Source organism: Artemia sp. Qi Xiang Cuo, chromosome 13, assembly GCF_049724085.1.
Source record: "Artemia sp. Qi Xiang Cuo chromosome 13, ASM4972408v1, whole genome shotgun sequence".
In the NCBI taxonomy this organism is placed as follows: domain Eukaryota; kingdom Metazoa; phylum Arthropoda; class Branchiopoda; order Anostraca; family Artemiidae; genus Artemia; species Artemia sp. Qi Xiang Cuo.
Genome location: NC_142806.1, coordinates 40055598 through 40069599, shown reverse-complemented (window position 1 = coordinate 40069599; position 14002 = coordinate 40055598). Strand labels below are relative to the sequence as shown.

At 36.3% G+C, this 14002-nt stretch overlaps 1 protein-coding gene across 1 annotated transcript in view; it reads right to left on the bottom strand.

Annotated features, from left to right (window-relative positions):
* Positions 1-14002, bottom strand: part of LOC148945273 (uncharacterized) — a 142926-nt gene that overhangs the window by 62248 nt on the left and 66676 nt on the right. Inside the window, exons 13-14 of the mRNA XM_089098996.1 lie at positions 13767-13922; positions 1913-2070 (exon numbers count right to left, since the gene is read on the bottom strand). Of these exons, the coding sequence (XP_088955122.1) occupies positions 1913-2070; positions 13767-13922 (314 nt within the window). The remainder of the gene's footprint in view (positions 1-1912; positions 2071-13766; positions 13923-14002) is intronic.

Genomic DNA, 14002 nt, shown 5'->3' with positions numbered 1-14002 from the left:
AAATTACGGTAAAATATGTAAAATATCCAATTTTATTGTGACCAATTTTACCAGTAACAACGTTGGCTATAAGAAAAATATTTGGCGGTTGACAGTTTCTTCAGTAGCCAGTTTTCGTTTTCGGCTATTATGGGCTGTGGTTTGCTCTCTACTAGGTTGCAGCTACCTCTACAACCATAGTAAGAAGCAATTATCACCTACACTAGACGAACAAGTGGCAAAACTGGGTCTGGGATTGTGATAAGTATTTTTATGATTTCTATATTGTTTATAGAGGCTTGGTTTTTTGCTTTGTTTAATTCAGTCTTTCTTCAGCTCAATTAGAGTTAATTAAAAAGGTTAGTTTTCTTTTTTTTAGCACTGAAGACGACTGGGCGGAAGTCCCTGACAAAATATCTGTCTCTAACATTTTCACTTCTTTTTTGTCGCTGGCTGACATTACCCTCATTTTTTCGGCTATTTAATTTTTTTATTTTTCTTGTTTGTCACATGTCAATCCTGCTTTTAATCCCTTTCTGTCTTTCACAGAACTAATGTTTTTATTTCAGCTACTATTCCGTTGAAAATATGTCAGTATAATATGTAAGATACCGGTAAATTCGTAAAATACCGGTGAAATACTCAAATTACGTAAAATACATAAATTAAGTAAAATAGGTAAAATACCAATTTTACGTGGTCCGTAAAATTACGGTAAAATATGTAAAATACCCAATTTTATTTTGACCAGTTTTACCAGTAACAACGTTGGCTATAAGAAAAATATTTGCCACTTGATAGTTGCTTCAGTAGCCAGTTTTCTTTTTTGGCTATTATGGGCTGTGGTTTGCTCTTTACTATGTTGCAGCTACCTCTACAACCATAGTAAGAAGCAATTATCACCTACACTAAACGAACAAGCAGTAAAACTGGCTCTGGGATTGTGAAAAGTATTTTTATGATTTCTATATTGTTTATAGAAATTTCAAGCTTTTGGCCCGATTAGTTTAGCTGGTTTCAACGGATGTACATATTAACGACTTCATTGTAACTAAATAGTATAGTATAGTATATCCAACACAAAAAAAACCGAAGGGCCATGGCCACAAAAAAACGTATATGTATTCCGATACGAGGCTGAAATTTTTCTTAATAAAAGTATTCCTGTCAGTAGAACGGATTTACTATGGGAATAAATATCTATCATATCCAGTTTTGTATTTTTTTTTTAATTATCTCAAAAATTTCATGCTAGCATCTAAGAGTTGAGTAACAATTCTAAAATCCGTAATATCCACAAATTTCAGAGAAAGACATCAAACTTTTTCAGCTTTTTCTGAAAAATTTGATATGCTAAAGTTCGAAGTTTTCATTTGAATTTGAACTATTCTAACCTCACAAGAATTCCACGACCTAGAATTTTCTGTTTCAACACTAGATAAAAAGCTTTCACTCCTAATAAAAATTGATTCAACAACGATATATTCAAATTAGAACAGGCTCTAGGAAGTGCCTGCTCAATTTTAGACACCAGATAAGATTCTGTTTAGTATTAAGGTAATTTCGCAATAAATAGGGCTATTTAAAGTAAAGTTTCTGCTCAAAAGAATTAAGCTAAAAGTTAAAATCCTGAAAACCCACCCTATTGGGCATTTGAAAATCCATAGTAGGAGAAACGACTGGCTCTCTCGCGTTCTTCAGAAATAGTTTCCCTACTTTATTACGTTTAAATATCTTTTAAAAAGTATTTACGAAGCATGAATCTCATCCTACCCGCTGAACAATGATTACCGTTAGGAGCCGTAAACATCCTTTTAGACCTTCTTACTCGGAAGAGCAAATTATGGAAAATAACTAATAAGGGTATTTATCCTAAGTCATATTTCATAACGAAAAACAATAACTAAATAATGTGCAAGTGACTTTTTTTTACCTTAAACCTGGTTTCAAGTCTTCAAGTAATTTTGTCCTTGCAGTCTCAATTTTTTGTCTGTTATTTTCTTTTGTAACTGCCATATTGTTGACAATGGATTGAAGAGTTACTACTAAAGGCCTCGGATCTATACTCCATGTATAGTTAATTATGTCGAACTGAAATAATAAAAATGCTAAGACGCATGAAAGACTTGTTTTTACTCTAACAAACTGACTTAAGGATTACACACATAGTTTCAACCTTTTGTCATTGGAGGTAGTGGATAGACGAGGGAGACTGACTCAACTGAAAAAAGATCAATTTTACCTCACTTCCCCGTAATTTGTTATTACACTAGCTCCAAAATTTCACAAGTTTATTGGCTTTAGAAAGACATGACCTACCGGGATCTCCCCATAATGATGTTGTTAGTACTGAAGACCCTTTACATCCGACGAATATACCCATATTTGGGAGACAATTGGACTCCGTCCAAAACTACAAGAGAAGGTATTTGACCTACTTTACAGAGAGGGGTTAGAATTCTGTCAGAATGATTAGCCATCGATATAAATTATTGACAGATTACAGATTATTGACAGATTGAGTCAGTGTCATGGTTTCTTAACCTTGTCATCGATGAGATTCTTATTGTTATAATTTTCAAATATCTGTATGAGTATGATTGACAAGGTGAATCCATTAAAAGTTAAATGAATCACTCAAAGGGTTTAAATTTTAATCGCTTACGGAACAATCCTTAGAAAGGAAGTAGTGATGGGGCTATAAATCCAAAATGACAATAATATGATTAAATTTTTAATTTAAATTTCAGAAGAGAGAAAGTGTTAAAATATTAATTGCATACCAACAATAGGTGAATCTCAGGGAATGGTGACTCCCTTAAGAGAAAAACTTTTTTTTGGAGGGATATCTTGAGAATAATTATTTAAATTTCCGAAGAGAGAAAAAGTTGAAATATTAATCGCATACCAACAATAGGTAAATCTGGGAATGATTAATCCCATAAGAGATACATATTTTTTATTTGGGTCGGATGAAATTGATTTCACATTTTTCATAGGAAAACTACATTAAGTATATTTGACACGGGAATTTTAAATGTATAAGTGTAGTTTCTGTTATAAACAAGTATCAAGTGAGGAGTGCAGTTAATAAAAAATATTGTTTAGCATTGGGACTATGCATAAAGTAAAAATTAATAAAGTCGTATTCATTTTAGGCAATGATACGACAGCCCTTTTACATCCATATCAAAACCCTCAAGAACCCCAGCCAACAAGGACCCCAATCATCCATACTCCAACCATCAAGGACTCTAACCTCCAAGGGCCCCAATACCCCCTTCCCCAAATTTTTGGCCCATCCCCCCTTTTTATACTTTTTTTAAGTTAAATTTTTTGTACTTTTATCTTTTATTTTTTACATTTTTTACAGAAATTTTCAAACTTTTTTTACATGTCTTAAAATTACATAAAATATAATTTTACTATAGTATTTTTGCTATTAGAAAAATAATGTTTGTAATCCTATTTGTTTTTATTTTTTTACTTAGAATTTTTGGACTTGTAAAATTTTTCAACTTTTTTTATTTATTTGTTTTTTATTTATGCGGTTGTATCAATGGTACTATATGATTACTCATAGAAACTACGTGATTTATCTTGTCAGTGTTAGCTCTGTCTATGTTTCAAAGTGCATAACGAAACATCAACAAAGGTAACACTGACGAGATAAACCACGTAGTTTCTATGAGCAATCATAGAGTACCATTGATACAACCGCATATATAAAAAAAACAAATAAAAAACATAAAAAAGTTGAGAAATTTTACGCCCAAAAAAATTCTAAGTCAAAAAAAAGAAAGGGGTTACTACAAACATTATTTTTCTAATAGTAAAAATCACGACTAACATATCTATATTATTCTGATTTTGTATTTAGAAAATATGAAATTTATTTTCTTAAGTATATTTTGTGATTTTATGACACGTAAAAAAGTTGAAAAAATTTCTATGCTAAAAAAACTGAAAAAATAAAAATTGCAGTTCAAAACAGTTAAGGAAAAAATAAACTTAAAAAAAGTATAAGCAAATGGGTGGAGGGGCCAGAAAGTTGGGGGAGGGGGCATTGGGACCCTTGATGGTTGAGGTATGGATGATTGGGGTACTTGGTGGCTGGGGTCTATGATGGTTGGGATATGGATGCTCAAGGGCTGCCGTATCATTGCCTAAAATGAATACGACTTTATTAATTTCGACTTTATGCATATTGACAATACTAAACAATATTTTTTATTAAATGCACTCCTCACTTGGTACTTGTGTATAACAGCGATTACACTTATACATTTAAAATTCCCGCGTTAAGTACACTCAACGCAGATTTCCTATACAAAGATATAAAATTGAGTTCATCAGAGCCGAATAAAAAATATCTATCTGTTGAGGGAGTCATAATTTCCAGATTTACGTATGGTTGGTATATGACTAATATTTCAACCCTTTCTCTCTCCAGAAATTTAAATACTTATTCTCAAAAAACCTCAAAAAAAAATTAATTAATTATGTTTCTCTTAAGGGAGTCACTATTCCCTCAGATTTACCTATTTTTGGTAAGCGATTAATATTTTAACCCTTTCTCTCTTCGGAAATTTCAATAAAAAATTATTCTTAGTTTTGTCATTTTGGATTTATAGCCCCATCAATACTTGTTTTCTAAGGATGTCTATAAGCGATTAAATTTCAAACCTTTGAGCGATTCATTTAACTCTTAATGGATTCACCTTGTCAATCATACTCATACAGATATTTGAAAATGGTAACAAGTAAAAATTCCTTGATGAAAGAGTTAAGAAACCGTGACAGTGACTCAATCTGTCAATAATCTGTAATCTGTCCATAATTTCTGTCATGCCTAATCATTCTGACAAAATTCTAACGCTTCTCTGTAAAGTAGGTCAGATACCTTCTCTTACAGTTCTGGACGGAATCCAATTGTCTCCCAAATATGGGTTGATTCGTCGGATATAAAGGGTCTCCACTACTATCGTTGCTAAGAGTCTAAATCCTATATCTGCTTAGTTATAGTTGCAATGTTCTTCTATGATGAACCTAACCTAAAGTTTCTCATCACTTCCGTAGACGGACTAAGAAGTCGGGAGCCGGCATTTCACCCCCGTGGAAAATCCCCCTGTATAATTCCCTCACGGAAAATTTCTCCACGTACAGAATTGAGCAGCCAAAAAGAAAGTACAAAATATATACCTCAAAATATCGATCAGGTGTCATGAGGCGTAAAAAAGGACCAGATTTAAAAAACGGTTTTAGGACGGGCTGGTTGGTCTCCAATCACTTTTGATAGAAAAAAAGGAACTGGAACTCTTAGTTACCGATCAAAAGAGCATCCTCCGATGTTTATGCGACCATGAGGGGGAAGTTGGCATAAGGAAAGAGTAACCATTCTCCTATACGGAATATATTGTACTCATTTTGGGGTTCAATTTTACTCTTTATTTCCATAATAACAGCGCCGACCAGAAATATTCCCGGAAATTAAGTAAGATTACAAATCATTTTCTACATCCACTCCCAAACCCCTTCCATATAACTACTTCTGTATTTAACTGAAGGCTCAATATGTAAATTTCAACTTAAAACTCGCAGTCATTCCTTAAATATTGCTGATATGCCCTTTTGATAACTATCATGGACATAGTATGTTTTCATTGCGTTTGGCATTCCTTTCCAGGACCGTGGAGTGTTATGCTATCCCCACAGGTATAGTTACTTGGCCTTTTGGCAATTTTGAACAAGATGTTAATTTCAAAATTTTGATCAAAGGTTATTGGCGAGAAGGCAGCTAAAGAGGTCATGGGAGGGAAACTTTAAAACATCCCCCTTAACCCATCCTAAAACTTTCGACTTAATACCCTCAGCTGTTTCTAAAATATTACAGATCCTATTTTTTGATGAACTGGATGCAAGTAGTGCCGTTTGATTTAGTTTAAGATACCCCTTAAAATTTCCCAAAGTTTCACCTTAATGCTCTTGGCCTTTTCGGATACACCCAGAATCAAAACTTTCCCATTTTCTTAATGATTAATTAGAAAACAAATTTCCACAAAATAAGTTTTTCAAAGAAAAGTAAAGAACTCGATTAAACCAAAAATGAGCAAAAAATAAAATCAAATAATCTATCAAGCGTAAAACTACCACAAATCAGCATCGATAAATAAATGAAACCCAAAACGAACAGAAATTACAATAAATAACCGAGTCAAACTCAAAACGACCAAAAATTAACATGAGTAGTGCTCAAAACCCCTATGCCTTCCCAAGGCCAGAACATAATTTGCACTTTACTGAAAAAAACACAAATGAATTTGAATTGTCAGTTTAATATACATATACTGATATTTAGTAATCAAAATGTTAATATTATTTTATTTATTAAAATTATGAAAGTAAAAACATTTGTGTTTTCTACGACAAAGCTTTAAATAAAAACCTTATATGCCCCCAGGGCATAACTTGTAACCCTTTCCTTGAGGGCTCTGAGAGGGAGGGGTTGTCATCGTCAAAGACCTAATTTCCAGAACTTACAACTACGTTGAACAAAATCGCTATCTCAAAATTTTGATTGGATGTGTTTGGATAAATGGTGGGCGTGAGAGGGGGGTTAGTTGCCCTCCAATCACTTTTGAGTGTTAAAAAGGGCACTAGCTCTTTGAATTTCCAATCGAATCCACCCTTTTTGAAGTTTCTACGACAAAGCTTTAAATAAACACCTTATATGCCCCCAGGGCATAACTTGTAACCCTTTCCTTGAGTGCTCTGAGAGGGAGGGGTTGTCATCGTCAAAGACCTAATTTCCAGAACTTACAACTACGTTGAACAAAATCGCTATCTCAAAATTTTGATTGGATGTGTTTGGATAAATGGTAGGCGTGAGAGGGGGGTTAGTTGCCCTCCAATCACTTTTGAGTATTAAAAATGGCCCTGGCCCTTTGAATTTCAAATTGAATGAGCCCTTTTTCAAGTTTCTAGGACAAAGCTTTCAATGAAAACCTTATATGCCCCCAGGGCATAACTTAGAACACATGCCCTGAAGACTGTGAGGGGAGTGTCCAGCTCAAAACTATAATTTCAAGAACTTTCAACTACCTTTAACAAAATGGCTATCTCAAAATTTTGATTGGATTTGTTTGGGGAAAAGGTGGGCGTGGAAGGGGTGTTAGTTGTATTCCAATCACTTTCGACTATTAAAAAGGGTATTAGTCCTTTCTATTTTCAATCGAATGAGCCCTTTTTGAAGTTCCTACGACAACTCCTTCGATACGAAGTACCCTGGTCTAAACAACACAAAAAATTATAATGCATGGTACCCAGATCGATCTTTACTATAAAAATGTCAAGCCTTTCAATCACTTTCGACAATTAAAAAGGGCACTAGCCCTTTCAATTTCCAATCGAATGAGCCCTTTTTGAGTTTCTACGACAACGCTTTCTATAAACACCTTATATGCCCCAACGGCATAACTTAAACCTTTCCCCTGAGGATTGTAGGGGGGGGGTTGTCATCCTCAAAGACCTACTTCCCAGAACTTTCAACTACGTTGAACAAAATGGCTAAAACAAAATTTTGATTGTATGTGTTTGGTGAAATGGTGGGCGTGAGAGAGGGATTAGTTGCCTCACAATTACTTTTGACTATGAAAAAGGGCACTAGCCATTTCAAATTCCAATCAAATAATCTCCTTTTGAAGTTTCTACAGCAACACTTTCCATAAAAACCTTATGTGCCCCCTGGACACAACTTACAACCATTGCCCTGAGGGCCCTGGGGGGTTGTCATCCTTAAAGACCTAATTTCCGAAGTTTTCAACTAAGTTGAACAAAATGGCTATCTATAAATTTTGATTGGATGTGTTTGGGGAAAAGGTGGGTACGAGAGGGGAGTTAGTTGTCCTCCAATCAATTTTGACTATTAAAAAGGGCACTGGCCCTTGAATTTCCAATCGAAAGCACCCTTTTTCAAGTTTCTACGACAAAGCTTTCAATAAAAACCTTATATAACACCAGGACATAACTTGTCACCCTTGCCCTGAGTGCTCTGAGAGGGAGGGGTTGTCATCGTCAAAGACCTAATTTCCAGAACTTACAACTACGTTGAACAAAGTGGCTATCTCAAAATTTTGATTGGATGTGTTTGGATAAATGGTAAGCGTGAGAGGGGGGTTAGTTGCCCTCCAATCACTTTCGAGTATTAAAAATGGTACTAGCCCTTTGAATTTCCAATTGAATGAACCCTTTTTCAAGTTTCTACGACAAAGCTTTCAATGAAAATCTTATATGCCCCCAGGGCATAGCTTATAACACATTCCCTGAAGGCTGTGGGGGAGTGTCCTGCTCAAAGGTATAATTTCAAGAACTTTCAACTACGTTGAACAAAATGGTTATCACAATATTTTGATTGGATGTGTTTGGGGAAATAGTGGGCCTGGAAGGGGTGTTGCCTTTCAATCACTTTTGACTATTAAAAAGGGCACTAGCCATTTGAATTTCCAATCGAATGAGCCCTTTTTGAAGATTCTACGACAAAACTTTCTATAAAAACCTTAAGGAAAAAAAGGTGCCCTGGTCTAAAGGGAAAAAATAATAAATAATACACTGTGCCAACATCGTTCTTATATGCCCACAGGGCATAACTTAAACCCCTTGCCCTGAGGGCTGTGGGGGAGTGTCCTCCTCAGAAACATAATTTCTATCTGGAAGTCAACTACACTGAACAAAATGGCTATCTAAAAATTTTGATTGGATGTGTTTGGGATGTCTCTGTCTACAATTACCCAGCCCAGTCTTGATGCAACCTATTGCCCAAAATACTTGATAAATTCAATTCAAACAATTACTTGGACTATCTGTCTTGGCTTTTCTCTGTCTACAATTACCCAGCCCAGTCTTGATGCAACCTATTGCCCAAAATACTTGCAAAATCCGTTGATTTTGAATTGAATTTATCAAGTATTTTGGGCAATAGGTCGCATCAATACTGGGCTGGGTAATTGTAGACAGAGAAAAGCCAAGACGGATAGTCGAAGTAATTGAGAGGCCAATGTTTAAATGGCTGTGGCACGGGTAAATGGCAGGAGTGTGAATGACTCTCCTGGCGTTTAAGGGGTGTTATGAACCTGAACCTGAACCTTTTAGTTTCCTTCCAATCACTTTTGACTGTTAAAAAGGGAACTAGCCGTTTCAATTTCCAATCGAATGGGCCCTTTTTGAAGATTCTACGACAACACATTCTATAAAAACCTTATATGCCCCCAGGGCAGTACTTACAGCCCTTGCCCTGAGGGCTGTGGGGGAATTTCCTCCTCAAAAACATAATTTCCAGAACTTTCAACAACGCTGAACAAAATGGCTATCTCAAAATTTCAATTGGATGTATTTGGGGAAATGGTGGGCGTGGAAGGGGTGTTAGTTGCCTTGCGATCACTTTCGACTATTGAAAAGGGCACAAGTCACATCAATTTCCAATTGAATGAGCCCTTTTTTGAAGTTTCTACTACAACTTTTTCGATACAAAGTGCCCTGGTCTAAAGGAAAAAAATAATAAATAATACAATGTGCCAACATCGTTCTTATATGCCCCCAGGCCATAACTTAAACCCCTTGCCCTGAGGGCTGTGGGGGGGGGTTGTCCTCCTCAAAAACATAATTACTATCTGGAAGTCAACTACGCTGAACAAAATGGATATATAAAATTTTTTATCAGATGTGTTTTGGGAAATGGTGGGCGTGGAAGGGGTGTTATTTACCTTCCAATCACTTTCGACTATTAAAGGGCACTAACCGTTCCAATTTCCAATCGAATGATCCCTTTTCCAAGTTTCTACGACAACTCCTGCGATACGAAGTGCCCTGGTATGGAAAAAAAAATAATGCATTGTGTCAACATCGTTCGTTACTTAGGCAGTGCGATTGCGCTGCCTATGATAAATACAACATATAAACAATGAAATAAATTGCATAATTTAGAATCCTTGCCCCTGACATCCTTAGAGGCATTGCTATTAGACATTTGACTAGTTTTAACAAAATGACAATAGAAACGTTTTGACCATTGGTTTGGAGGGGGGACAAATAAGAAGAGAAAGAAGGAGGGAGTTGCCTTCCACTCTCTCTTCAACCCTCCCCCCCCCACACAAATTGATAGTTTCAACCAAATGCCATCAGCTACTGCTTAGATATTGCTAAGATTACCTTTTCACAACCAGCAAGGACAAAGTGTGTTTTGATTGTGGTTGACATACCTCTCAGAATTTCCTCCAAGTTTTACCTTAATACCCTAAGCTTACTTTTTTAATATAAAACCTTATATGTGAAAAATGAGTAAACCTTATATGTCAAAATTGAGTAAAAACCCAGAGCCTTAGTTTTTTGAGCGGGGATGAAATTTTCTGGATTGCTAGGACTATTTTAAATAAAATGGCTATCTCAAAATTTTGATCGGATACATTTGGGGGGAAAAGGCATAGGGGGGGGGGGTTGTTCTCCGATCACTTTTGAATCTTAAAAATGACACTGCAACTTTTGATTTTCAGCTGAATGAGCCACCTTCTAAATTTATACGATCACCCTTCGTTCCCATAAAAAGCTTATTTCTTAACAATGGGCAACTTGCATAACTTAAAGCCCTTTCCCCGGGGTCTACAAGGGGAGTAATCAAGCCCGAAGGCATTGTTATTTGATATTTGGACTATTTTGAACAACATAGGTATCTCAAAATTTTGATCCGACGGATTTGGGGGGAAAGGTGTGTGTGTCGGGGGGGGAGCCCTCCAATCACTTTTTACTCTTTAAAAGGGCACTAGAACTTTTAATTTACAATCAAATGAGCCTCCTCTGAACTTTATACTGCCACCCTTTCCATATGAAGTGCCTCTGGGTAAAAAAAAAATAATGCAATGAAGGCTTATGGGTGTTTAACATGGGCAACGATATAGCATTGCCTCTGACAAACAGGTGAGTAAAACTTTCATTTTCGCTTCTAATGAACATCCAAAACTCTCCGGGGGGAATATGGGGGAACTACCCGATGGAAAATTTTCCATGGGGGGTGTTTCCGAGGGAAAAGTTCCGGGGGGATTTTCCACGGTGGCGGGCAATGCCGGGCCGAAACGCCTAGCACCAAAAAGTCAATCTTTAAAAAGACTCCAAAGAAAATGAAGTAATAAATGGCATTTTAATTTTGTTGGGAAAAATTTTCAGCTGAAAAACATTTGCAATTCGGGGCCTTTAAGATATGTTTCTGTATTCATTCGTTCTTGTCTAGCCACCAGCACCATTGCAAATGTGTTATGAGTGGTCAGACCTAAACTTGCGTCTTCATGGCTAGAGACATCTAACTGACGATGGCTATGGACATCTGACACTATTTTCCGATGAGAGGATCGAGTTAAAGGCTGAAACACACACTTTTTCTTGCTAACAAGCCGTCGTATCTTTTATCCTCAAAGGGATTTACGTTTAAAATGGGGGAGGGGGCAACGATATAGCATTGCCTCTGACAAACAAGTGAGTAAAACTTTCATTTTCGCTTCTAATGAACATCCAAAACTCTCCGGGGGGAATCGGGGGGAACTACCCGAGGGAAAATTTGCCATGGGGGATTTTCCGCGGCAAAAGTTCCGGGGGGATTGTCCACGGTGGCGGGGAAGTCCGGGGGGACACGCCTAGCACCAAAAAGTCAATCTTTAAAAAGACTCCAAAGAAAATGAAGTAATAAATGGCATTTTAATTTTGTTGGGAAAAATTTTCAGCTGAAAAACATTTGCAATTCGGGGCCTTTAAGATATGTTTCTATACTCATTCGTTCTTGTCTAGCCACCAGCACCATTGCAAATGTGTTATGAGTGGTCAGACCTAAACTTGCGTATTCATGGCTAGAGACATCTAACTGACTATGGCTATGGACATCTGACAATATTTTCCGATGAGAGGATCGAGTTAAAGGCTGAAACACACACTTTTTCTTGCTAACAAGCCGTCGTATATTTTATCCTCAAAGGGATTTACGTTTAAAATGGGGGAGGGGTGTCATCGGACCCATGCACTCGTTTTCTAAAGCCCAAAGTTTTTTATTATATCTCAAATAGCTTACTATGGTGTTAAGTATAATTCATCTGCTTTCGTTTCTTTTTTTAATTCCCACATATGTTCCTGATTCAAACATCACACGATTCAATGTTACACGATTCATTGTCAGCTGCAATGTCACACGCTTTCCAATCAGAACTAATTTCTGAAAGACACTCTTTTCACTCCTTTACTAAAGTTAGATTGCGAAAAAATTTTAACTTTAGAGAGAGAGAGAGAGAGAGAGAGAGAGAGAGAGAGAGAGAGAGAGAGAGAGAGAGAGAGAGAGAGAGAGAGAGAGAGAGAGAGAGAGAGAGAGAGAGAGAGAGAAGAGAGAGAGGGAGAGAGAGAGAGAATACGGTCTCAGCCCCTCTTTCCTCCTTCACTCCTACATACAGGCCTATTAGCGATGTTACTACTACCAAGAATCATTCCTTTTTATTTTCAAGACACATAACGTAACCTGCCTCGTCCGACTTAGCTTGACCTTTATTGTCAGATATGCATTTCCAGATTAATGCATGGCGTTGTTTTAAGTCGAAAAAAGCTTTCAAATTTTCATTATTTGTGAGGGCCGTTTGATTAGAAAAGGGAGGATTAAGACTAGAGAAATTTCTCACGCCTTTCACCAAGAAACATTGATCATAAGATAATTTTTTTTTTCAACAAATCTAGAAAAAATTGAGGATTCAGGCACACATAACGATCAAATATGTTTACTGGAGGTAAACGTATTAATTGCTGCTGAAACCGTTGGATCACAACAACTAAACTCACGATCAATAACGTATCTAGGAATATTTTGGGGGGAGGGGGAGTTTTACAAAAAGCTTTAAAAGCGCATCAACAATTCGTTTATATACATTTTGTTACGTTTTTACGAGTCAAACAAACCGGGGAGGGGGACAGGTTTCAACCCCCTCCCCCCCCCCAGATACGGTCTTGCTTACGAACCAACATATCGCTGAAAGGATACACTATAACATGGTTAAAAACTATCTAGTTAACCGATACTAAATTCGATGAGATTCAAGTTAGTCCACCCAGAACACACACCTCAAATTTTTTAATGATCATTTGAAATACATAGAGTCTTATCTTTAAGTTCAGCCATCTATAAACAAGAGAGACCTCTCAAGAAGAAAGTTCTTTTAAATTGGAATCTACTTTTTAGGGCAAGGATTTAGTAAATAAAGTGCGTTTTATTATTGGGAGCTTAAAAAACACCTTTATTCCTACATTTTGCAAAATCATATTATTAGCCTACCTTAAGGGCCAGAGAGAGCTCAAACTTCTTTCCGGTTTTCGGAGAGCATGTGCACAAGATCGGCCAGATCTTTTTAGCAACAGTAAGAAGTTTGTAGGGACATCCAGCAGTAATGCATTCAACTTCGCTAGGTCAGACTATCAAGCTTAAATAAATAAATGTAAAAAGCGGTGAAAATCAGTGTTAATCTAATTATCTATAAAATTTAAAGATTCAAAGTCAAATGCTGACTTATAATAAGCCTGTGTTGTTTAAATAGGGAGATTTTTTGTTGTTAAAAAAAGCTACGTCATTTTTAACTTTTAACAGTAAATCTTCCCTTAACCTTAACTGTCACATCAAATAAAGGAAAAAAAGAAGAAAAATAGAAAAGAAATTTCAGAATTTTGAGCAAAAGCATGTTGATGCAAAATAAAAGGTACATGTTTTGCCATAAACGTACTTCTCTTATGCAGCGATGTCCATGTTTCTTCAAAAATTCTCTGAACAGCTTCCCGCTTGGGCCAGGATCAGTTTGCAACCAGACAACAGCGACGTCAGGGGACATTGATTTAAACTCATTAGCTTCTGCACAGTTTGCGATGACATTTGCAATAACCTAAAAAATGTCTATCTAAGCGAAAATGAAAAAAAAGAAAATTCCGTTAATCCAATGACACGAAAATATATAAAAACTTA